The sequence below is a fragment of the Mesoplodon densirostris genome, chromosome 3, assembly GCF_025265405.1.
Source record: "Mesoplodon densirostris isolate mMesDen1 chromosome 3, mMesDen1 primary haplotype, whole genome shotgun sequence".
Lineage (NCBI taxonomy): Eukaryota > Metazoa > Chordata > Mammalia > Artiodactyla > Ziphiidae > Mesoplodon > Mesoplodon densirostris.
In genome coordinates this window covers 165,761,243-165,785,420 of record NC_082663.1, presented here as the reverse complement: position 1 = coordinate 165,785,420, position 24,178 = coordinate 165,761,243, and the positions used below count along the sequence as shown (strand labels likewise).

At 48.5% G+C, this 24,178-nt stretch overlaps 1 protein-coding gene across 1 annotated transcript in view; it reads left to right on the top strand.

Annotated features, from left to right (window-relative positions):
- Positions 1 to 23,682, top strand: part of WWC1 (WW and C2 domain containing 1) — a 147,846-nt gene extending 124,164 nt beyond the window's left edge. Inside the window, exons 16-24 of the mRNA XM_060092566.1 lie at positions 2,631 to 2,783; positions 3,423 to 3,514; positions 10,120 to 10,243; positions 11,524 to 11,688; positions 17,193 to 17,285; positions 19,814 to 20,047; positions 20,411 to 20,413; positions 22,230 to 22,351; positions 23,616 to 23,682. Of these exons, the coding sequence (XP_059948549.1) occupies positions 2,631 to 2,783; positions 3,423 to 3,514; positions 10,120 to 10,243; positions 11,524 to 11,688; positions 17,193 to 17,285; positions 19,814 to 20,047; positions 20,411 to 20,413; positions 22,230 to 22,351; positions 23,616 to 23,682 (1,053 nt within the window). The remainder of the gene's footprint in view (positions 1 to 2,630; positions 2,784 to 3,422; positions 3,515 to 10,119; positions 10,244 to 11,523; positions 11,689 to 17,192; positions 17,286 to 19,813; positions 20,048 to 20,410; positions 20,414 to 22,229; positions 22,352 to 23,615) is intronic.
- The last annotated feature ends 496 nt before the right edge of the window (positions 23,683 to 24,178 follow it).

Sequence of the window (24,178 nt, the reverse complement as noted above, 5' to 3'; positions counted from 1 at the left end):
CTCAAGGGTGTCACGCCAACCGTTACTCTTTTGCTCTCTCCTGTGTCTCCAGTTTTCCCTCCTCACTGGATCTGGCCTATCAGTATGCCAACATACTGTTATTTCTCCCCTGCTTTAAAAAAATTTTTTTAACCCCATTTCTTCCTCCAGTTACTACATTATTTCTTTCCTTTGCTCTCTAGCAACGCTTGAAAGAGGTGTGTGTGTTCTCTCTGTATCTCAGTCCACGTGGGCTTTTGCCCACATCGTTCCACCAGAAATGTGCTCATCAGGGACCTCCTTGTTGCTAAATCCAGTGGCTGGCTCTCCATCCTTGTCCCTCTTGGCCTGCCTACAGCATTTGGCACGATTGCTCACTCCATCTTCCTCAACATCCTTTGCCCTGACTTGGCTTCTCAGGCCCCTCGCTCTCCTGGCCTTCTTCCCCCATCACCGGCCTTCTCTGTCTGTCTCCTTTGCAGATTCTTGCTCATTTCCCTGACCTCTCTCTGTTTGAAGGCCCCAGAGCTCAGACCTTGCTCCTCTCCCCTTTTCTACTTGCGTGCACTGCTTCGGTGATCTCGTCCTATCCCCTGGCTTCAAACACCATCCCATGGGATGGCGCCAGCCTGGGCCTTTCCACTCATCTCGGCATTGTATGTCCGCTGCTGGAATCCACATCTCCTTTTGCATGTCCAGTAGCCATCACCAGTGATGTGTCCACAAGCACGCCCCTGACCTTGCCTCCCATGTCTTCACGATCTCAGCTAAAGGCAACCCCATTCTTCCACTGCCCAGGCCAGAGACATCAGGGTCATCCTGGACCCCATTCTTCCTCTCATACCCCACCTCCAATCCTTCAGGACCTCCTGGAAGCTCTACCTTCAGGAGATCCCCAGATTCCAACCATGTCTCTCTGTGCTCCTGACCTAACCTACCACCTCTGGCCCAATGGTTGCAGAATCCCCCACTGGATCCCCCTGCTTCTGTTCTTGCTGCCCTCCGTCTCCTTTCAACACGGTAGCCAGGGGCATCCTGTTAGATTGCAGATGACTGCATGCCACTCCTCTACTTGAAGCCTTAGGATGGCGTCTGTCTCCACCCAGAGTCAACACCTGGGCCTTTGCCTGGCCCCCCAGGCCCTCCACGGTCTGCTCCTTGTCATCTCTTGGATTTTATCCCCAAGACTCTTCTTCCGGCCTCCTTTTGCCCCTTGAATACACCCGCACACCCCCTTCCCCAGCGCTTCGCACTGCTGTCCTCTCTCACCAGAATTCTCTTCTCCCGGATATTGATGGGCAAATCTCACCCCCTCGCTTCATTCTGATCTTAACCCGAATGTCACCTTCTATGTGACGACTTCGTTCCACCCTATTTAAAATCACATTGCCCCCTCCACTCTCTTACCCCCTCCTCTCCACTTTCCCTGTATTATTTTCTCTGCAGCACTTTACATCACCTAATATTTCTCTATATCATAGGTATCAGGGTGCATGTTATTTTCACAGTTTATCATCTGTGAGATCAAGATGCAGTGTACACTAGATGGCAGGTCATAGTCTAATTGGCAACTATGTTTCTTTCTTAGTGGTACATGAAATAATAATGCACTTTATAATCGATGGCATCTTAGACTCTGTGAGACACAATATAAAGTTACTTATTGATTATCTGATTCCCCCAGACTGGAATAGAAGCTCATGAGGGCAGGGATTTTTCTCTGCCTTAACTCCTTCCCTATCCACAACACCCAGGACAGTGCCTGGCACACAGAGGCTACTGGGAAAATGGGTGTGTGTTGACTCAACGAATGAACAAATGCATAAATGCCATCAGAGTGCATCCAGTTTACTGAGGTAGAGTATTCACACCTATGAGCCAGCCTGAAATTGACTGTTATCTTGTTGGAATTAATATAGCCTGGAGAACTCTCTACATCACTACCTAGAGATCTTCCTTATTTTTTGTGCATAGCTATGTAATATTCCACCCTATAGATATATTACAGTTCATGCCTCCAGTCCTCTGTTTCTGGAGCTTTGAGTTGTTTTCCTCGACATCAGTCCTGGTCATGATGTTTTCTGACTCTGACACCAAAAGCAAAAATCAACAAGTGGAACTACCTCCAACAAAAGCTTCTGCACAGGACTTCCCTGGTGGCGCAGTGGGTGAGAGTCCGCCTGCTGATGCAGGGGACACGGGTTCGTGCCCCGGTCCGGGAAGATCCCACATGCCGCGGAGCGGCTGGGCCCGTGAGCCATGGCCGCTGAGCCTGCGCGTCCGGAGCCTGTGCTCCGCAACGGGAGAGGCCACAACAGTGAGAAGCCACAACAGTGAGAAGCCCGCGTACCGCAAAAAAAAAAAAAAAAAAAAAGCTTCTGCACAGCAAAGGAAATCATCAACAAAATGAAAAGGCAACCTACTGAATGGGAGAAAATATTTGAAAATCATGTATCTGATAAATATTTAAAGAACCCATACAACTCAATGAAAGAATAAGTTAGTGAACAAGGGAGTTATTGGAAAATGATTAGCACCTAGCCAATTCTTCCTCCCAGGAAGCTTCTGTCTCACCTGGAGTGGTGTTTTGCATACTGCCCCCAGAATACCTGGTCACCCCCTGGTTGTGCTTTTTTTCCCATTCTCCACAGGGAGGTGCCCAGATCAGCCTGGCTGAGGTCTGCCGGTCCGGGGAGAGGTCGACTCGCTGGTACAATGTCCTGAGCTACAAATACTTGAAGAAACAGAGCAGGGAGCCCAAACCAGCGGGAGCCATGGCCCCCATGCCAGGACCTGAAAGCACGGTGAGCTGGGTCACAGCTTTGCACCCTTCTCCTGTACATGCGGCACCTGGCTGGATGGAAAGAAAAGCCTCTCCCTGAATTGGAGATGGCTGGACATCAGAGGTGGAGTAATTATTAGAAGAAACTGAGTCTCAGAGACATTAAATAATTTCCTCAAGTCACACAGCCTTCCTCACCATAGACACCATTCAGTATGAAGACTCTTCCTCTAGGAAGCCTTCCCTGAATACAGCCCCCAAGCTAGCTTTGCCACCATGCCTCTGTTCTCAAACATCCAGTACTTATCTCTCTCATAGTCCTTCCCAGATTGTTTTGTTATTGATGGTTTATGGGATGGTCTCCCTGACTACACCATGCTCTCCTTACAGCCGGAGACCTATAATTCCGTCTCACCCAAACACTAAACTTGGCTGTCTTCCAAACTCTGTCTGTACATGCAGAGGTTATTCTCCAGAGAACTGCCAGTTAGAAGAACTAAGGACTGTATTTCCAATTTATGTGACTCTACAGCAAGACGCTTACCCACTCTGCTCTTCAGTTTTACGCTCCATTCACTGGGAGGGTGACACACTCTGATTCCTGCCGGGTGGGGCTATGCCCATGGTGTACAGATGGACCCATCAGCCTTTGTCTCTGCAGGATGCCGTGTCTGCTTTGCTGGAACAGACAGCTGTGGAGCTGGAGAAGAGGCAGGAGGGAAGGAGCAGTGCACAGACCCTGGAAGACAGCTGGTAAGTGAGGGTGTCCCTGGGAACTGACCTGGCTTGGACCTGGGCCCAAGGATGAGATCCCCAAATACCCGGGCAACCAACAGAAGTGTTCCTCTGTGAAAACGGAGAACCTCTCTCCTCATGGGTTCTCTGCAGGCAAAAAGGCAGTATATAGTCTGGTACAGTAGTTCCCAGAATCCCTTGTCATTTTGTCATTTTGTGTTCCAGGAATTACTCATGCTAGTTCACATCTAATATTAGTGTTTGTCTTAATGAACTTACATTTATTTTGATTAAAAAAAAATCTTAGGAAGCTTTATATTACTAGAAGTGGAAATAAGTATAATTTGCCATAAATTGAAGATTCCTCAGTAAGGAATTGCAGTTGACTGCTAGAAACATAGAGCAGAAATAATGGGCTTAAACAAGATAGAAGTTTACTTCTTTGTTACTTAAAAAAAAGACTGGAAAAAGGCATTCTGGGGCGCATCTGTCAGCCCTACGATGTTACTGGGAACCCAGGCTCTTTCTCTCATTCTGCTTTGCTGGCCTTATGTGTGACCTCCATCATCAAGGCTGCTAAGCACAGAATGGCTGCGGAGTCACCAGCCATCAGGCAGGCATCAGGAAAGAGGAAAGACAACAGAGTCTTCCTGCACTCCTTGTAACCAAGGAGCATTCCTGAAAGTCCCACCCAGCAATTTCTACTTGCTTCTCATTGGCCAAGCTTAGCTACTTGGCCTACTTAACTTCAGGGGAGACTGGGAAATGAGGTCTCTTAGTTGGCACAAAATTCAGGATTCTGTTACTAAGGAAGAAAGTAGGAATGGATATTGAGTAGGCCATGAGCCAAGCCTGCCTCAGAAGGTAACTGTGGAAGATTAAATGTAATGAAAATACAACAAGAGTATTCAAGTCTAGCTGGGTATATTGCTTGCCAAGGTTCTAAGACTAAGGTCTCCTCTCCCATTGTTAAAAAGGAAGGTCAGTCAGTGTTTCAGCAATGTTAAAGACATGCTACTGCCCAAGAGAGACTTCCTCCTTGATGTAAACAGGTCTGAAGGAGAAGTGAACAGGACGCAGCTTTCTCACTGTGTGATCAGTGTTCTTTAGTCCCTTGTTTACCCACAGAAGAGTCTTATGACACACTTTAGGAAACAGTGATGCAGACTAGGGTTCAAATCCTAGCTTCATCTTTTTTTGTGTAACCTTAGGCAAAGCGTTTTTGTTTGTTTGTTTGTTTTATGCGGTACGCAGGCCTCTCACTGCTGTGGCCTCCCCCGTTGTGGAGCACAGGCTCCGGACGCGCAGGCTCAGCGGCCATGGCTCACGGGCCCAGCCGCTCCGCGGCATATGGGATCCTCCCAGACCGGGGCACGAACCCGTATCCCCTGCATCGGCAGGCGGACTCTCAACTGCTGCACTACCAGGGAAGCCCCGGCAAAGCATTTTTAATCTTTGTATTGCAACATAATGTACATACAGAAATGTTCACATAAGTGTACCGCTCAGTGAATTTTCGGAAACAAAACTACCCGTGAATCCAGTGCCCAAATCGAGAAGCAGAGCGTCACCGGCTCGCCGGAAGCCCACACATGCTTCCTCCCAGCCCCTGCCCTCCCCCTCAAGAGCCCCCACTCTTAGGCAAGTCGTTCTGACCTTGTCTGATCCTCAGCTGAAAAGTGGGGACATCACACCGACTGTGTGGGGTTATCAGAAGGGATTGAAGGAAAAGCCACTGAGGAAGTGAAAGCACAAAGCTCGTAGTAGACACGCCAGAAACAGCAGAGATTCTTAGCAGTAAATCGAGGAGCAGCACGGGTAACTACCAGCTGGAAATGAGCACAGCCTAGGAACCTTGCCATCTGGAGGAAGTGTGTGTAGTTGTACTTAAGTGCATGTGCTCTGAATCCAGACAGATGTGAATTTGGAGTCTCACTCATCCAACTCCCTGTGGGATTCTAGGGCTGGGTGAGGCCTGAGCATCAGTAAGTTTAAAAACTTCCTGGGTATTTCTGAGGTGAAGCCTGGGCTGAGAACCAGGCTCTAACCCTGTTTTCCCTATCTGTGAAATATAGATTTAAGAAATAACCACTACACATGGGGAGTTTTGTAGACTCAAAAAATTACGCATGCTGAGCACTTAACACAGACCCTTACTCACAGGAAGCACACGGTGACTCTTCTGTTACAGCCCTAGATTATATGTTTGGTCTCACATGAAGTCTTTCCTTAGTATCTTTTACTCCAGGGGTGAGCAGGTGTTTTCTGGAAAGGGCCAGATAGAAAATGTCTGCTTTGTGGGCCATATGGACTCTGTTATATCCACTCAACTCCTCCATCATAGTGTGAAAGCAGCCATAGATGGTACCTACACCAACCACTGGGATTCTGTCATTGAAGCTTCATTTACAGACACTGAAGTTTGAATTTCACATCATTTGCACACACCATGAAATTTCCTCTCTTTTCGATTGTGTTTTTCAGCCATTTAAAAATATAAAAACCATTCATAGCTTGGACCTTGCACTGTCCAAAAACAGGCAGTGGGCTGGATTTGGCCCACAGGCTGGCCCCTCTCTTCCTCTTCTCTTCCTCCATGTGATAAAGAATAGGGCAAGGTTCCTGAATTTTTGTATGTTCGTACGTTTTAGGATTCTCTCTGAATGGTCTCAGTTTCTCTCTTTCCTTCTCTGTCCCACTCCATCTGTCTCCCTGCTTCCTTCCCTTTCCCTCCCTCCCCACCTCCTTCTCTCTCTCCTCTCCTCCTCCCCTCCCCCTCCTTCCCTCCTCCCTCCCTCCATCCCCCCTGCCTTTCTCTTTCTCCTGTCTTTTTCCCTCCCTCTTCCCTCTCTCTCCCTCTCTCTCCTTCTCTCTGGCACACTGCAAAGGTCTGATGCCGGAAATAGGCCCAGGACCTGTCTTCCAAAACCCTGGCACAAGATCAGTGGTTTCCGCCAAATTCCAAGCTTCTGTTGAGACTTTTCACGCCATCTCCTAGCAACCACCTTCTGTTCTCTCTCCCTTTGTGGCCCCCTCTCTCCCCACCCCTTGCCATTCAAACTTCCCCAGACACTGACTTACAAAGGGGGCTGGGAATCCCAGAGCTGCTATACTGGGGTAAATCCATCTGCAGCCCCCTCCCCCCAGACTGGAGGCTTCTTTTGGTCCTGGAATGTTAACTAGCTCTGCTGTGCCCGCTCAGCTCTGGAGTGGAGGGTTCCAGAGACTGGCCCTCAGTTCTCATCTCCTCTCCTTCCCCCTCGGCACCCAAGGCCCAAAGGAGGGTGCCATTGTTACTCCCTCCTTTTATTTGTTTAGGTTTCTTTAGTGCATATAATCAGAAGACTCGATCTTTTTTAAAGATCCACAAGCAAAACAAAACTCTTAGAGGATTAGAAAATATAGAAGAATATAATCACAAACAATGCTAGAGTGAAAACCCTTGGATTTACCTCCTCGGGGACTTGTGTGTGTTTGTCTAGGACAGAGGTTGAGAAGTGGCCTAGCTGAGTCCCAGGGCATGTGTGTTTTATATTTTACCAGGCACTGCAGAATCATTCTCAAGTAAGATTGTCCTAGTAAATGCTCCACCAGCAGTGACTGAGAGTACCCCTAAAGCTACATCCTCTCTGATACAATATAATTGACAAGTATTTAATCAAAAATATGTACATGTTTTGTTTTAGCAGATGCTGCTAAATTGACTTCAGAGTATAAACTGGCTGCTCTAATTAACACTCCCCACAGGGATATGCCTTTTTCCCAAACCCTCACTTCATATTATCAGATATATATTTAAAATTTTTTATTTATTTACTTTTGGCCACTTTTCCAAAGGGTGCAAAGATGTGACTAATTATTTTTCTCTTTACAGTTGAGGGTTTTGTTTTTTTTTCCTTCCTGGAAAATACTTAAATCAGCTTCTTAGTCACAAAGAAGAGACTTCCCTAGTGGTTGAGCACTTCGTGGAACTGAACAAACGTGGATTGGAAACCTGGCTGCACCACTGAGTGGCCTGTGACACTGGACAAGGCCTACCCACTCTCTGATCCTCCGCTTTTGAATCTGTAAAACGGAGACAAGAGTGTCTTTCAGTGTGGTTGTGAGACCTCCACGAAGCACCTGCCGTTCATTAAGCCCTCAGTCAATGCTGGTTAATGGTGTGGCATCTATACAATCCTCACCAAGGTGCTCCCTGTGAGCACTCACGTTTAATGGCTCTTTTATGAGTAGATCAAGGTGGCTGGGGGGGACTTCCCTGGTGGTGCAGTGGATGAGACTCCCCACTCCCAATGCAGGGGGCCCGGGTTCGATCCCTGTTCAGGGAACTAGATCCCACTCGCGTGCCACAACTAAGCAGCCTGCATGCCGCAACGAAGGACCCGGCGAGCTACAACTGAGGAGCCCTGGAGCTGCAGTTAAGGAGCCCACGTGCTGCAACAAAGGAGCCTGTGGGCTGCAACTAAGGAGCCCACCTGCCACAACTAACAGCCGGTGCAACCAAATTAAAAAAAAAAAAAAAAGGCCAGCAGGGAGAAGCCCCTCCATAGCGATAAGTCCCCATTCTAAGTGCAAGGGAGGTTTTCATCACAGGGCTGGGGATGGAGAGCCAAGATCTGTTCTCCCTGTTGGGAAAATCCTAAGGGAGATTTTATGTTTATCCACAGTCTCACTGAGCCAGCTAACTAGGTGTCAAATTCTCTGCTTTTGGCTGGAATTCCTCCAGCTCAGTATGGTAATACTGTCTCATGCTGATCAGAAGCCTGGCAGTTATGTATGTCTTTGAAAAGTAAAGATGGGAATGGAGATAAATTACTAATTAACAAATTCCGTCCATTTGTCACACCAACTCCTTCCAACCCTGGAGTCCAAGGAGAAAGGATAATTATGAAGAATATCACCAAAAATAAAGTCTCCTCAACAAATGGTACAGCCACCCCATTGCCTATCCATATAGAAAAAAATAAATTTTGAGTACCATGGACAAAAATTAATCTGCAGTGGATCATAGGGCTAAACATAAAAGCTGAAACTATAAAACTTTTAAAAGAAACTACCAGAGAAACTCTTTGCAAAGACTTCTTAGGTACAGCATAAAAAGCACAAACCATTAAAGAGAAAAACTGATAAACTGGACTTTGTCACAATCAAAAGCTTCTGTTCTTTGGAAGACACCATTTAGAAGAGGAAAAGGCAAGCCAGAGACTTGGAGAAAATATTTGCAAAGGATTCCTATCTAGAATATATAATGAACTCTTACAACTCTGTAATAAAAAGACAGCCCAATTTTTAAATAGGCTAAAAATTCTAACAGACACCTTGCAAAAGAAAATAAGAATGGTCAATAAATGCAGGAAAATACTCTCAACAGGAAAGTGAAAATTAAAACCAGAACGAGATATGAGTACTTACTCACTCAGTTGAAGGACTAAATTTAAAGATTAATAATACCAAGTATAGGTGAGGAACCAGAATTCTCATATTACTGTGGGAACATAAAATGGTATAACCACATGGGAAAAACATTTAATCACTTATACTTACTGTCTGACCCAGCAATTCTACTCCTAGGTATGTATATATATATATCTGTAATAGTCTGAATTGTGTCTCCCCAAAATTCAGATATTCAAGGCTCTGACCCCAGTACCAGAGAACGACTGTTTTTGAGGACAGGGTCTTTAAAGAGCTGATTCAGTTAACACAAGGCTGTTAAAGTTAGGGTGGGCCCTAATCCATTGTGACTGTTCTTAGAAGAAGAAGAAATTTGGACACACAGAGAGATACCAGGGACACACATACAGAGGGAAGACCACCTGAGGACACGGCATGAAGATGGCCATCTACAAGTCACAGAGGGAGCCCTCAGAGGAAACCAAACCTGCCCACACCTTGATCTTGGACTTTAAGCCTCCAGAACTGTGGGAAATAAATTTCTGTTGTTAAAGCCACCCAGTCTGTGGTATTGTGTTATGGCAGCGCTAGCAAATGAATACAACGTCCAGGAGGAATGAAATCCTATTTCTACACAGACTTGTAGGTGAATGTCTATAGAAGCTTTATTCATAATTTCTAAGAAATGGAAACAAGCCAGATGTTTATCACCTGATGAACAAAGTATAGTCTATCCATCCAATGGAAGATTACTCAACAATAAGAAGGAGTGAACTATTGATACTATGCACCAATATGGATGAATCTCAGAAACATGATGCTGAGAGAATGAAGCCAGAGACAAAAGAGCATATACTGTCTGATTCCATTTCTGTGAAATGCAAGAAAAATCAGACTGAATCTTTAGTGACAGAAAGCTGATCAGTGGTGGGCTGGGGCTGGGGAGAGTTTAACTGGGAAAGGGTACAAGGGAACCTTTCAAGGTAATGGAACATTCTTTATCTTGAGTGTGGTATTGGTTACACAGGGGAATATATTGGTCAAAACTCATCAAACTATACATGACATGCATTTTGTTACATGTAAAAGATACCTCACTAAAATTGATTTTTTTTAAAAGTGTCCTCAATCCTGAAAATGCTTGGGAGCCCTGCCCTGGATGCACTTCAATGGCAGGTGAACAGATGAAAGTAGGTGCTGTGGGTAATCAAAGTGCCTTGTCACCGCAGGACGTGCGAGGAGGGGACCCGCGAGAACGAGTCAGCAGCTGAGGAGGAGGAAGAGGGGGAAGAGGAAGAGGACGTCTTCGCTGAGAAAGCCTCACACGATATGGATGAGTGCCCAGCGCTAAAGGTAGGGAGGGCTGGGGACATGGGAAGGGCTGTCTTGGGGAAATAGCCCTCAATCCTTGAACCTGGGCAATCAGAAGAGGCTCGGGGCTAAGTCTCATGCTCCAGCATCCGGGGACAGGCCTTCCGAGTGGGATAACCTGCAGAAGGTTGTGCAGGCGTGTCCCTGCCTGGAATTGGGGTCAGTAAGCCAGGAGACGTTGACTCATCCCCTCATCTCTGCTGCCCTCTGCAGTTCCCGGTTTTCTGGGCAGACCTCAGTCTTTGCAGGCAGGTGGGTCTGGGTTCAAATGCCAGCTCTGCTCCTTCCTAGCTGTGTAGCCTTAGGCAGATGACTTCTTCCCTCTCCAGCCTTGGTTTCCTCATCTCTAAAATGGACACAGTAATACCAACCTGGCAGGTGGGTTCTAAGATTTTGAGTGAATGGATTTCTCCATTTGGGTCTGCCCAAAGTGCAGTAAGAAAGAGGTTCTAGTCAAGTTCCCTTCGCCTCCTGCTTCCCTGCTGCACTAGGGTTACATGATATAACAGGCTTCACGCTCCAAAGAGATCTCCATGTTCTTTGACCTGCAGGACTCCTGGAAGGAGAGCGCCCCATTGTGTCTGAGCCGGGCACATGGGGCTGGAGAGGCAGGTTGTGCACTGCACAAAGGTGCCTGACCCCTGGGAGTGGGATGCAACAGGCGTGTGAGAGGAGAACCTGGGCCTGCCTTCTGACTGCCCCGCACCGAGGGGAAGTCTTTCCGTAGTTTCTCCAGCCAAAGGGGGTGCCTTTTCCAAAATCACATGAAGGCCCTGTTTTGGTGAATCCAGGCCTTTCATTTGGGTGTTCTTATCTACCTCTGCTGGTAACTACTGTGAAAGGACAATAGAAAACCTGATCACCTAGTTTAAATAATGAGATCTGCTAGTTGCCTCCATAACTCCATGAAAACATCTGCAGTTCTTGGCTGGGGTCATGGAGGCCTTGGCTACGGCTTTGTTAAAATACAGTTGGTCTTGAGGGTGTGAAGTCCGGGACTTTGGTGGGTGAGGTACCTCTACTGCTTACGTGAGCTTGTTAGGGGACTGAACACTTCCCACTAGCCCCAGCCCACAGGTGTCAGGGAGGACTGGGGGCCAGTACTCAGGGCCTTGGGCACTGTCCTGGCTGGGCTGGGGCCGCGGAAGCCCCTGGCTGTGACTGAGAGCCAGAGGCAAGGTGACAGGGGTGGGGAGCAGCTGTGGAAGGTGCCCGAGACTCTGCGGATACCAGTGGCCTCACAGTTGTGACCTCTTCCTCAGGTGGACAAAGAGACCAACACGGAGACCCCGGCCCCATCTCCCACGGTGGTGCGGCCCAAGGACCGCCGGGTGGGTGCGCCATCTCCAGGGCCATTTCTTCGAGGGAGCACCATCATCCGCTCCAAGACCTTCTCCCCGGGCCCCCAGAGCCAGTACGTGTGCCGGGTAAGCAACCATGTGGCGCTTTCCTCCCCCAGAGCACCTGCTTCTCTCCCAGTAGCCCAGAGCCCTGGTTCTCACACAGCTCTGGGTGCAAGTTCCCATCACGCTCACCTTGCGTCCCCGTCGGAGCCTGTTTCCTCATAATGTTAACAGACCAACGCTATGGGCTTGCTTTAAGGATTGAATCAGCTAAGGCCTGGGAAAGCCTCCATAACCAACACAGGGCCAGTGATTTTATAATTCCAGCCAACTCCCCCCTCCTCCTTGTTTACGCCCTGCCCTGCCACACCCCTTACTGAGATCAGACTGACCCTCACCATCGCTGATGGGCGGGCAGTTCCTCCCCTTCCAGGGCAATTGCAGCCTGCAGCCTGAGGTTACAAAATAGCAACAGACCTGTTATTACTCAGTCATGGGTTTAGGGGTTTTTTTAATCGAACTTTTTGCTAACAATGAAAACTTAGGAAATTCAATTAAAATTTTTAAAAAATGAAGAGGTTTCAAATAAAATTCCAGTTTCTCTTGGGAAAAAAAGGGACTGTCTGTCCCCATGGGCTACACATTCTGTCACAGACACAACTGGCTGGATCTGAGCAGTGAGGGCCACTGCACTTGGAGGGGTGGAGGGGCAGGGCTTTCAAGTTCACTGTGGCCTCCACCTGGCCCCGTTGAACCTACTTCACTTGCCGACCTGCTCTTGCGGGCCCTGCTGGATTTAGAAGCCGTGCAGTAGGCTTGGCCCCCTGATCCCTTTGCCTTGCTATCTAATTAGTCTACCCCGTCTGAAGGGTCATGCTGCTTGCTGGGGCTACAAAACCAAGACCCTGTTCCTGACACTCAAATGACATGTCGACATCCTTCCTTACCTCCTACCTTCCTTACCTCCTACCACGAAAAACCAACGAGCAATAACCAGAAGCATAAACAGGACCTTCCTGCCTAGTGTGCCAATAAGTTGTCGCAGGAAAGGCCCGTGGAACCTGCCCCACCTCGTCAACCTGCCGCCCACCTGCCTATTGTTATTGGGGAGGGGGAGGGGATATGGGGGTTTCAATATCTGATATTCAGTATCCAAGGCCTCCAATTATAAGCTTGAGTAGGGAAGGTAATTTTTTCATAGCATGACAATTTCACTAATTTACTGGCTACTTTTCAAATTAGTCCCCCCAAAACATTCCCTGTAATACCTCCCAGAAATAATGTAAACCTCTTCCATCTGTGTCAATTGTCTAGCTGATATTTGAGCTTGTAAGCATCTGAAAAGACAATGTGAGCACCTGCAACGTAGCTGCGTATCTTGCGAAAGGTACAGGGTTTCCTGCAGTCACTGAATGTGATTTTTTTTTTTTGGCGGTACGCGGGCCTCTCACTGTTGTGGCCTCTCCCGTTGCGGAGCACAGGCTCCGGACGCGCAGGCTCAGCGGCCATGGCTCACGGGCTCAGCTGCTCCGCGGCATGTGAGATCTTCCCGGACCAGGGCACGAACCCGTGTCCCCTGCATTGGCAGGCGGACTCTCAACCACTGCGCCACCAGGGAAGCCCTGAATGTGATTTTAACGTGAGGGAATTCGTGAATCACAAGTGAAGAATCTTGCAGTTAAGTGAGCACACAGCTGAGGAAGAGGAAAATCCAATCCATGTTTCAAATGTGAATAACTTGAAGGACTTAGAAAAGCCCTTAGGGTAATGGATAATCTGTTTCTGGCAAAATTCCCGACTTTATGAACGTGCAGTGGAAATCAAACACAAAGTGAAGAATGTCACTTGTTGGAAACATCACACCAAAAGAAATGAGTGTTTGATTCATCCTTTGTCATCAGGATTTAGAATGCAGTTGTAATTTTGTCAAATGGAAGATATGAAATGTAACTTCTGAAAAGTGCTTCTCTTTTCCAACTAAAAACTCAAACTTTTTTCCCCAATATTGACAATAAAACTCTGGTCTCCTGTGTAAATGGATTCGCCTTAGGTGGCCTTTTCAGGATTGACATCCTTGAATAACAAAGAGCTCCAGTCCCATTTATTACGCATCTTTAGCATGCCTAGCACTATGCTGGGCCCTTCCCATATTTTATTATCTGGACCAGTTTCCAACCCTGCAGGGCTGCAGATTAAAAAATTCCTAGTCTGCATGGATCACCTGCCACAAGGCAGATACAACCTTTCTGGGACTTCCCCGGCAGTCCAGTGGTTAAGACCCTGCCTTCCAATGCAGGAGGCATGGGTTCAGTCCCTGGTCAGGGAACTAAGATCCCACATGCCATGGGGTGTGGCCAAAAAAATGAAAAAAAAAAAAAAAAAAAAAGGCATCTTTCTTAGCAAAGCCGTATATTTTTCCTTCTTTGTTTTCTGACTGCACTTGAGCCCAAGCTTATAGATTTCTTGTAGATTCTTACTTAAGGCTACAAGAAGTAGCCAATGGTACAACATCCTGAATTTTTTCCCTATCATTTCCCTTAAAACTCTATAGGCGTGCGGTCTGTCTCTCAAGATACAACAGGTAACGAGTATATCCCTCTGGTTTTCACCCACAGAATGAGCATTCTCAAATTCCCAACAGGGAATATTGGTGCCTGTGCTGTGCCCCATCCTACCTCCAGTACACAGCCAGCTCCCTGTCTCCCGGTCTGTGGTTTCTAGCACCCCACTCCCCAGTACCAAGTCCTGTACTGGTCAGAGTTCTTCATAGCAAGCAATAGAAACAGACTGTGGGCAGTGTATGCGGGGAAAAAATGTTTGGAAAGGAACTTGAGTAGTTCACACATTCATCGGAGAGCTGTAGAACCAACTTCAGACATCAGGGAGGAACAAGGCGGGCCAGACCACAGCCAAAACCATACCACAAAGGCAGTCAGGGGAGGACACCCCACGTGATGCTGTGGAACGTGGTCCCAGCTGGCTGTGCCACTGCCTCTGGGGTTCAGCACTGATTCCCCCGCCAGACTCCTACCGCTGCGGGAGGCCAGGGAAGCTCTGGCTGCTGCTGCTGCTGCTCCTCAACCGCTAAGGGCTTCTCCCTGAGAAACCACGAGACACGGATGCTCATGGAGCAGAAGAGAACGGCCTGGTTAAAGCCCAGAGGCACAGTGACAGAGAACTGGTCCAGCTAACCAGGCTGTGATTCAAAGACCAGAGCAGTTGCACTTAATTGTCAGAGTCTAGTCCCGTGCCTGCTTCTAGCTACAAGGGAGGCCATGAAAGCAAGACGCTGGGACTTTCTGCTTCATTCGTGGAAAGTGGGCTTCGTCTCCCACCAAGAGTCATAAGAGGATGGTAATTAGATTAGCACCCCCTCCCCTCCCCGCAAAAGATCCCTATTTTCCTGTGTCATCTAATGTCACAAACAGCCCTGCAAGGCATGTTGTATTAATCCCATTTCATATATGCAGAAAGTCAGGGCACTTTGTTCTGAATACAAGCAATCCCTTCTGGCCTGATGCCACACATCTGCACATCAAGTACCCTCTGCTGGGTGTCTCCCTTCTTTGGTCCTCAGCATGGCCTGTGTCACCTGGTGAGTTTCCTGGCCTTGGGACCCCCACTGGACTTTAAATCCGTGAGGGGTAGAGACGGTATATTATACTCCCCACAGCTCTCCCCAAGCCCTGTGTCTTTAACACCTGCATATTTATCAGCAGTGCTGGCACATGTGTTGGTTGGCTCACTTTGACCTGAAGGATACAGTCCTTCCAAAATTCTCATTTCCCTGTAGCTCCCTCTGACTGCCAGTTATTTCACCTCTCTGCTCCTCAATTTCCCTAGCCATCAGATGGAAATAACAAAAAGGCAACGATATTCTGTACCATGTCTGAGATCAAATGCATTACAACATCTTTAAGAAAAAGTTAAATTCAAGGACTTAATGTAGCTTTCATCGCTTGTTTTATAACATGGTTTTTAGCACATAAACAACTACGACTCGGGATTTCTCTGGTGGCGCAGTGGATGAGATTCCGTGCTCCCAATGCAGGGGACCTGGGTTCAATCCCTCATCGGGGAACTAGATTCCACATGCGTGCCGCAAGTAAGGAGCCTGCGTGCCGCCATGAAGGAGCTGGCGAGCTGCAACTAAGGAGCCCGCCTGCCGCAACTGAGGAGCCCACGTGCTGCAACTAAGGAGCCTGCCTGCTGCAGCTAAGACCTGGTGCAACCAAATAAATAAATAAATACTAAAAAAAAAAAAAAACAGCTACGACTTAAGCATCAATTGTCCTGACACATATTCTAGTTGGTATGACACATATTCTGTAAGTGTCACCTATGGATTGAAACAATGTAGGATAAATTCCCCTTCTGATACGATATCCAGCCTGTCTATTTGTATGAATTCACCCCAGTCAGGATGGTCCACCCCTCTGTCTGTATATTCATTTCATCTCCGAGCCCTACATTCATCCTGGGGGCCAGAAGAGGACATGCCTTGGAGTCAAACAGACGGGACCTTGAACTCTTGTTCTGATGCTTACCAGAACATTTCACTGTATATGAATGAAATGCTTACTGCATGACTTATAAAAGTGTGTTAATGTCTCCAGGCCTCAGTTCCCTCAGTTAGGATTGTTTGAAGATTAAGTGAAACTGACAGTAAAGCCCATGGCACATAGTAGGGGCTCCGTCCATGTGGCCGTCATGGTTACTGTTGCCTATTTCTCATTCTGGTTGAGCCTCTGCCTAGTGTAGTAGCTATTTCATCAACGTAGCAGGACTATTAATATCATTATCACTAATAATTATTAATAACCACAAAAATGACGATGTGGACAGCTTCTCAGAAGAGACCTGCAGCAGTGAGCTGACAGCTGCCAGAATAAACAGACTCTGTAGCATCAGCCTGTGGCGATCCCAGTGACTTGAAAGTACGACTCCGGAGAGAAGCCCCCGCCTCACACATCCTGGGATGTGCTACCATCCTCACCTCCCTCTCCGGTCCTCCCACTGGGGACACACACTGTCAGTGGAAAAGCATCTTCCTTGACCATAGCCCTGATCTCTGGCTATGGATGAGGAACATTAGCCCTCTGGGGACAGTCCGTATCACTAGGTGACTGAAGGATTCTGAGGAAGGGAGAGCTGTGATCAGCACAGCCCTCACAGAGCGTGTCTGGCCTACCTTCTCCAGGGATGTGGTCCCCAAGGCTTTGCCTGTGGGCTGCTTTTTTTATGTATATGTCAGTCTTGACAGGGGCTCCATTTCAGCCATGAAAGCGGCTCTCGGGGCAACAGGGAAGAGTTGATACAAATAGGCCTTAGCGTAGGAGGTCAAGAGGTCGGTAGATCCTGGAGTCACACTGTCGAGTGTCAACCCCGCCATGCTGGTACCAGCTCTCCAACCTTGAGCAAACTCGGTAACCCCTAACCCTCCGTCTCCTCCCCCATGGGTTGCTGGAAGGGTTACATGAGATGTCGCATGGCTGGCACGTAGGGGTGTGCATCATTGAGGACACACTCAGTGTGCTTTCCGCATGCACTTAGACCTTCATTAGCTTCCCACGCCTTTTCTCTGGCAGCTGAACCGAAGTGACAGTGACAGCTCCACCCTGTCCAAGAAGCCACCTTTTGTTCGAAATTCCTTGGAGCGGCGCAGCGTCAGGATGAAGCGGGTAAGATGATCACCTCGGAGCTGTGTGTCCACCTGCTCCTCCCTCTTTTCCCCGAGCCGTGTGTCCGGCACACATATCCCCTGACGTCTGACCGTTTCTCCTCAGCCACTGGTTGGAAGAAAGTCGCTCTCGCAAGCATGGGGATATTTGCAAATGGAAGTTGATGAACTGTAAGGCCTGGGTAGGCACTGGGGAAAGTGCCAGAGGGTCAATGTAGCATCGTTATTATGACCAATAGGGTTAGATCAGGAGTGTGCATACTTGGCTTTGTTTTCTTGGGTAGAAATCAGAGTCACTAAGAACTAATCAACCCAAGACGTCACAGCCACCGATGGGAGCCTGCCTCAGGCAGGACTCTGTTCGGTGTGTGTCGTCTAGCTGACTGGGCAGTTGCAGGTCCTGACAGCCTCCCTGCTGGCGGAGGAGCCGGGCGCCCCCCCGCCCCCCATGGGCTTCTCTCAGTCCAGCTGCAAACGCGCAGGGAAGAGGCCACAAGCTGTCCCCGTAGAGCAATCTGACCTTTCCTTAACGGAGACTTGGCTGAGGGGTCAGGATGGGGCCGTCTTAGACAATGGCCCAACTCCCAACAGTGACTTTCACCATTCATTCAGGGCTGCAGGAGGTGCAGTGTGGCTCTCCGCACTTTGGCCTTTCAACGCAGGCTCGACAGCAGTTCTGGCGAGTTTGCAGAACTAGAAGAAACCCAGGAGCCAGAATGTCAGGAAGAGAAGCAGAGAGAGCAAAGGGAAAGAGAAAGTGCAGAGAAAGGAGAGCGTGCTGACAGCCCCACGCAGGGGCGGTTGCTGACAGCCCGCATGGAGAGTGGTCCTGTGCCTGTCCCCCCAACCCTGCCCCGCCCAAGTCTCCAGAAAGGACTAGAGAGAGCAGGAGAAGGAAGGCAGTGCAGAAGAGGCGCACCCGGAAGGGAGAGAGTGCTGGCTGCCGGAGAACGTGGACATGGCCTTAAGTGACAGGCATGTCTCACCCCAGCCCCACCCCGTTTGCTGTGGCTGGCTGGTGCTGCAGTCCCTGGAGCACCAAGTCTCCTTGGGAGCTTGTTGATGATGCAGATTCTGAGGCCACACTCCCAGACTGTCTCATCCAGGCAGCTGGGGTGGGGCCCTGGAAACCGCATTTTAATAAGCTCCTCGGAGGATTCTGGAGCAGGTGTTCCGGGATCCACTCCTGGAGAAATGATGCTGCAGCTGCAGAAGCTCCCGCCTGCTCCCCCTGCACATCCTACAACTCACTCCCTGCAGTTACCTAATCATAGGAGTGATAGCCCATCATATTCACAGGTCCCACCCACACTGAAGAGGAGGGGATTACACAGGGCTTGTATGTTAGGAGGTAGGAATCTTGGGAGCCATCTTAGAACTCCATCTCCCACAGTCATTTATTCTTTTTTAATGATTAGTGTTTTCTGATAGGAGGAGAGTTAATGATTATAGTTAATCAAGATCTTTTACATACAGATAATTGAAGAACTCAACTCAAATATAGCTTGAAAGTGAAAAAGGGAATGTATTAGCTCATTTAATGGAAAACTCTAGGATGTTGGACTGACTTCAGGCATGGTTTGATCCAGGAGCTGAACCAATGTCATCAAGCTTCAGTCGCCCTCTCATGGCACTGCTCTCTCCAGATGGCTTAAACAGGGCTACCCCATATGCTGGTGAAGACGACCATGACCATTTCTAGGTTTATATCTTGCTGGCTCAGCGGCCTCTGTGTAAAGACATTGCCTTTTTTCCCAGTAGCTCAGCAAAAGTGCCAGAATTGAGTGGTACTGCCTGGGCTTGGATAACGTGCTCACCCCTGAAGCAATCACTGAGATTCTGATTGGCCAGGTTCAGGTCACGTTCCTATCCCTGAAGCCCCCCATGTGAAACAGATGGATTGACTATGGCAGATGAGTGGATCCCCAAGGGAAGATGAGGATGCTATTACTATAAGATTAGAGAAGTGGAAGCTGGACAGGCAGAAACAATAGATGTCCATTACCGGACCACAAAGTCAATGCATGGGGGACAGACCTGCATTGAGGAAACAGCTTTAGAGCAGGATAGTGACAAGAATCCAGTAAAGGAGGGGGTAAATGTTGAGGACACTGTGAGTAGGGAAAGCAGCGCCGTGTAGGGAGTGAGTGGGTAGGTTCTGGAGCCAGCTCCTGGGGTGGAATCTCGGCTTTACTGCTTATAATCTGTGTGATTTAACCTCTGGGAGCCTCCTCATCTGTGCATATGGTAACGGTCAGGACCTCACAGGGTTGTGAAAATGAACTGAGGTAACAGAAGTAAAGCGCCTAGCACCGTGTCTGGGACATAAAAATGCTCAATAATACGAGCAGTAGACATGGAAAACATCAAGACGGGCTCCAGGGGGAGGGCGAGCCCCATTTTTGAAGGAACGGAAGCCCGCGGATGAACGAAAGAGGGAGGGTGTCTGAGGTTCAGACCAGGGGGTCGTGTGGGCTTTCTGGACCCGGCCCTGTAATAACGGGTCAAAAACCATCCCCACCTCCGTAGCCTTCATCTGTCAAATCCCTGCGTGCTGAGCGCCTACCACGCACCTCACTGGACCTTGAGTTGGACCTGCAGGCGACCAGGACCTGGCACAGCCAGCTGACTCAGGAGATCTCGGTGCTGAAGGAGCTCAAGGAGCAGCTGGAACAGGCCAAGAGCCACGGGGAGAAAGAGCTTCCACCGTGGTTGCGGGAGGACGCGCGCTTCCGCCTGCTGCTGAGGATGTTGGAGAAGCGGGTGAGTGGTGCTCCGCCCGCGCAGAGGGCGCGTTGCTGCCAGGGAGGCCGGCCGGACGTTCGAACGGGTCCTGCAGCCCTGTGACGCCCTTGGAGTGTTCCCAGGTCCCCTCACGCCCATCAGCAAAGAGATCCAGGAATCCCTCTGCCCAGCAAACTTTATTAACTCTTTACCTGGCTGCCAGGTCCTTTTACTGCATTCCCGTGTTTATGTGTGCAAGAGCTTATTGTTTACACGTTTATTCCTCCAGGTGGTCCTTCATCAAACATGTTGGGTACCTAATCTACGCTGGGGCACACGCTTGAACAGAGTAAATACAGAACGCTGACCTGCCCCAGTGGCTGCCCATGCGGTCCCGCAGAGCAGGTGTTTCCAAAATGGGAAAGGAGCGGCTCCTGGCGGGACTTTGTCCTGAGGGAGATGCCTGGGAATACAGGCCTGCTCGCGTCCCTGCCCTAGTGTAGTGCGTTTGAGGGATTTCAGCAGTTGCTCGGGGAAGAAGATATAACCGCAAAATGTCCAGAGCGCACAATGAGTTTAATTTGAGTGGCTGCTGCTTTCACAACTTTGCATCTGGGGGAAGTCCCTCACTGCATGACAATGCCCACCGCCCCCCCCCCCCAAAGGCAGCTGTTCTGGGACCACTACCTAGAGAGGAGGAGGGCAGGGGAAAGGGGGTTGGAAAGGGGGCCTAGGCATCTAGATGATGTCATTCAGAACACCATGAGGAGCCTCTGGGTTGGAGAACACCAAAGCAGCAGCAGTTTGGGGTCTCTTATAGCCCTGGGGTTTATCTTATCTATGACTAGCAGATGTTGGGTGCAGCTTTAGGGGGTATGCAAAATAGGCAGGTTCTAAACAGCTAAAAAATCTTATTTGAGCTTCATTTTAAACAGTTGGATGGGTAAAAATTTGACTTTGGCACCAGTGGGCTTTTGAGATCCCGGACTATGGTGAAGAAATAAATACCACAGGACCAACACACAGAGGCCACCTTCGACTCAGTTTCTATAATACCTGCCAGGATTACGGTCCATGGCAGAAATGATAGACTTTTGCTAGTTTTCTCTGTACACAGCCAAGCAGTGCAAGAACACCGTACACAGGGTGCCTGCCTGGATTGTTGGGAGGGCCATTAGCTAAAATTCCAGCTCTCAATGCAGGTGACGATATCTTAGAGCAGGGAGGTGGTACTGGGCTTCTTAGGTCTGGACTAATGAGGGGGCTTCAAATTGACTCTGGTAATTCAGAAGTTCCAGAAATGTTTATTTCTTATTTATTACTTATACCCTAATGTACTTATAATAGAGTTATAATAATAGCATTAAGAGAAAATAGAAAATTAGAGCAAGTTTTAAGGAAGAGAAGGCAATAAATATATCCCTAATCTAATGGTAGTTGTCTATTACATTTATCTTGGAGCTTCCTAGTAGCCAAGGCAAAAAGAGGTAAGAAAACAAGTGCATATGTGCCCTACCTTAAGAAAGCACCAACTAAGAAAACCTGACCTTTTAAACAGAAAAAAAAAAAAAAAAAGTACATCTGTGACTGTCTGATGATGAGCTTCTATTAAAAAACCATTTAAATGGTAGCTTCATTGACCAAAATTCTGTCTTTATGCAATGTTTTTAAGTATATGGAACATAGATATTTTAGGGCTCTCTGGTTTGTTCTCAAACGTGCTTCCATAGGTTTGTATCAGGAGGGAAGAGTGTAACGTTCCTAAAGCCCTTGAGCACAGCTGCATGACTTGGAATTGGGTTTCCACCGTTTCTCACTGGTTTGACGTTAAAGAAATGTCTTAACATGCCTGAGCCTTAGTTTCCTCATCTGTAATACAGAGGTAATTAAAATGTTTACCTTCTTAGGTGGCCCTGAGAATTAGAGAGGCAGCACCCATTTTACCTGGGAGCCCCTGTCTCCTTACTTCTGACAGGTCCCCACAGGTGTTCAGTTCCTGGCCCCAAAAACCTGTCCTGTCTGACAGATGATGGGATCCCTTGCCCTCATTGTTCGGGATAAAGGGGATCCTGTGGTGGAAGAGGAAGCGTCCGGGTGCCTATTCTGTGACCCTCAAACCTTTTAACTGCAACAGACTCCTTATTTGTGCCAGAAAGTTCCCCGTGGCTGTCCCATTTCTAGAGACCCTAAGGACTCTCTACTACCTCGCTTTGCCCTCCAGATGGACCGAGCAGAGCACAAGGGCGAGCTTCAGACAGACAAGATGATGAGGTCGGCCGCCAAGGACGTGCACAGGCTTCGAGGCCAGAGCTGTAAGGAGCCCCCAGAAGTGCAGTCTTTCAGGTCAGCGTGTGGGCGCCCGGCCAGCCGGCTTTGCCTTTCCCACCCCCGCCCGCCCAGCCTCGGTCTTCTTGGCTCAGCCTCGCTGCTCCCTTCCATCGCGGAGCCCCAGCTCTCTCTGTAGCAGATGTCCGCCCTCTGCCGAGCCGCCCTGGCGGTCTGTGAGCCCTGCGATGCTCGGCCTCAGCTGTCTTCATCCGTCCCCCCACAACTCGAGCTAATGGGTTAGATCCTCTTGCTTAATGAATGAGCCGCCTGCTCCACCCTTTGCTCATAGCGTTTCCATCCCCAGTAATGGCAGAGGATTGGCTGAATGATAAATAAGCCTGGAAGTGATGGATGCTTGCCGGGCCTCCCTAGCTCTGCCTGCTGCCTGCCGGGATCTCCGGGAGATGCCTTCTTGCCGCCCTGGACCCAGGCGTGTCACAGGAGAGGGCCCCACGTCATTGGGCCTGGGCCTCCCATTCACAGAGGGCTTTGCATTTAGACTCGTGTTGTCCTCTCAGAAAAGATACTCATGTTTGTGTATGTGCTAAAACACATTCCTTTGTGGAATATAAACATGTAAAATATACTGTCATTTGTCTAACCGCATTTGGACATCCCTTATTTCTAACCAATTGGAAATCTAAAACAAACCAACAGTGGAAGTGGCCCAAGGGCCCTTTTAGTCTCTGGAGGCCTCTGATTGGAACTGAAGGTGGCTGGGCCTGCTAATGTCCCCTATAGCAGTGGTTCTCAATCAGGGATGATTTGGGCCCCTGGGGGACGTTTGGCAATGTCTAGGGACTTTTTTTTTTTTTTTTTTTTGGCTGGGTTGGGTCTTCGTTGCTGCACGCGGGCTTTTCTCTAGTTGTGGCAAGCGGGGACTGCTCTTCATTGCGGTGCGCGGGCTTCTCATTGCGGTGGCTTCTCTTGGAGCACGGGCCCTAGAGCGTGCGGGCTTCAGTAGTTGTGGCACACGGGCTTAGTTGCTCCGCGGCATGTGGGATCTTCCCAGACCAGGGATCGAACCTGTGTCCCCTGCATTGGCAGGCGGATTCTTAACCACTGCGCTGCCAGGGAAGTCCCTAGGGACATTTTTGATTGTCAGAACTGGAAGGAGGGGTGGGAGAGCTTGCAGCTGGCATCTAGTGGGTGGAGGCCAGGTATGCTGCTAAACATCTTACATGCACAGGACAGCCTCACCACAAAGGATTATCCTGCCCATTATACCTATAAAGTGAGGTTGAAAAACCCTGCTTTAAAGGGATGGCCTCTTTTACAGGGAGAAGATGGCATTTTTCACCCGGCCTCGGTTGAATATCCCGACCCTCTCTGCGGACGACGTCTAATCGCCAGAAAAGTATTTCCTTTGTTCCACTGACCAGGCTGTGAACCTAGACTGTGGCTAAATTTATTTATGTGGTGTTATATGAAGGTACTGAGTCACGAGTCCTCTAGCACTCTTGTCGGTTTGAAGACAAACAGATTTTTTTAGTTTGGGTTCTATTATTAAAAAAAAAAAAAACAAAAAAACCCACAAAAAACCAGCATTACAATGACAAGATTGTATAGTTTGTATATTTAGGAATGTATTTTTGAGAAAGAAAATTTAAATGAACTAAAGCAGTGTTAAGTTGCTGCTCTTCTTAAAATAAAATTGTTTAGATTTTTTTTTTTTTTTGTACAGCTCTACCTTCTAGAGGTTTCACTGCAATAAGAAGTAATGTTTGGGGGACGGTAATCCTCAAAGGACGTCCTGCAGATGTCACAGCACAGCTGACCTTTCCTACTTAACATATTTTGTACAATAGTGAAAAAAAAAAGTGCACGGGAACTGTTTGGGGG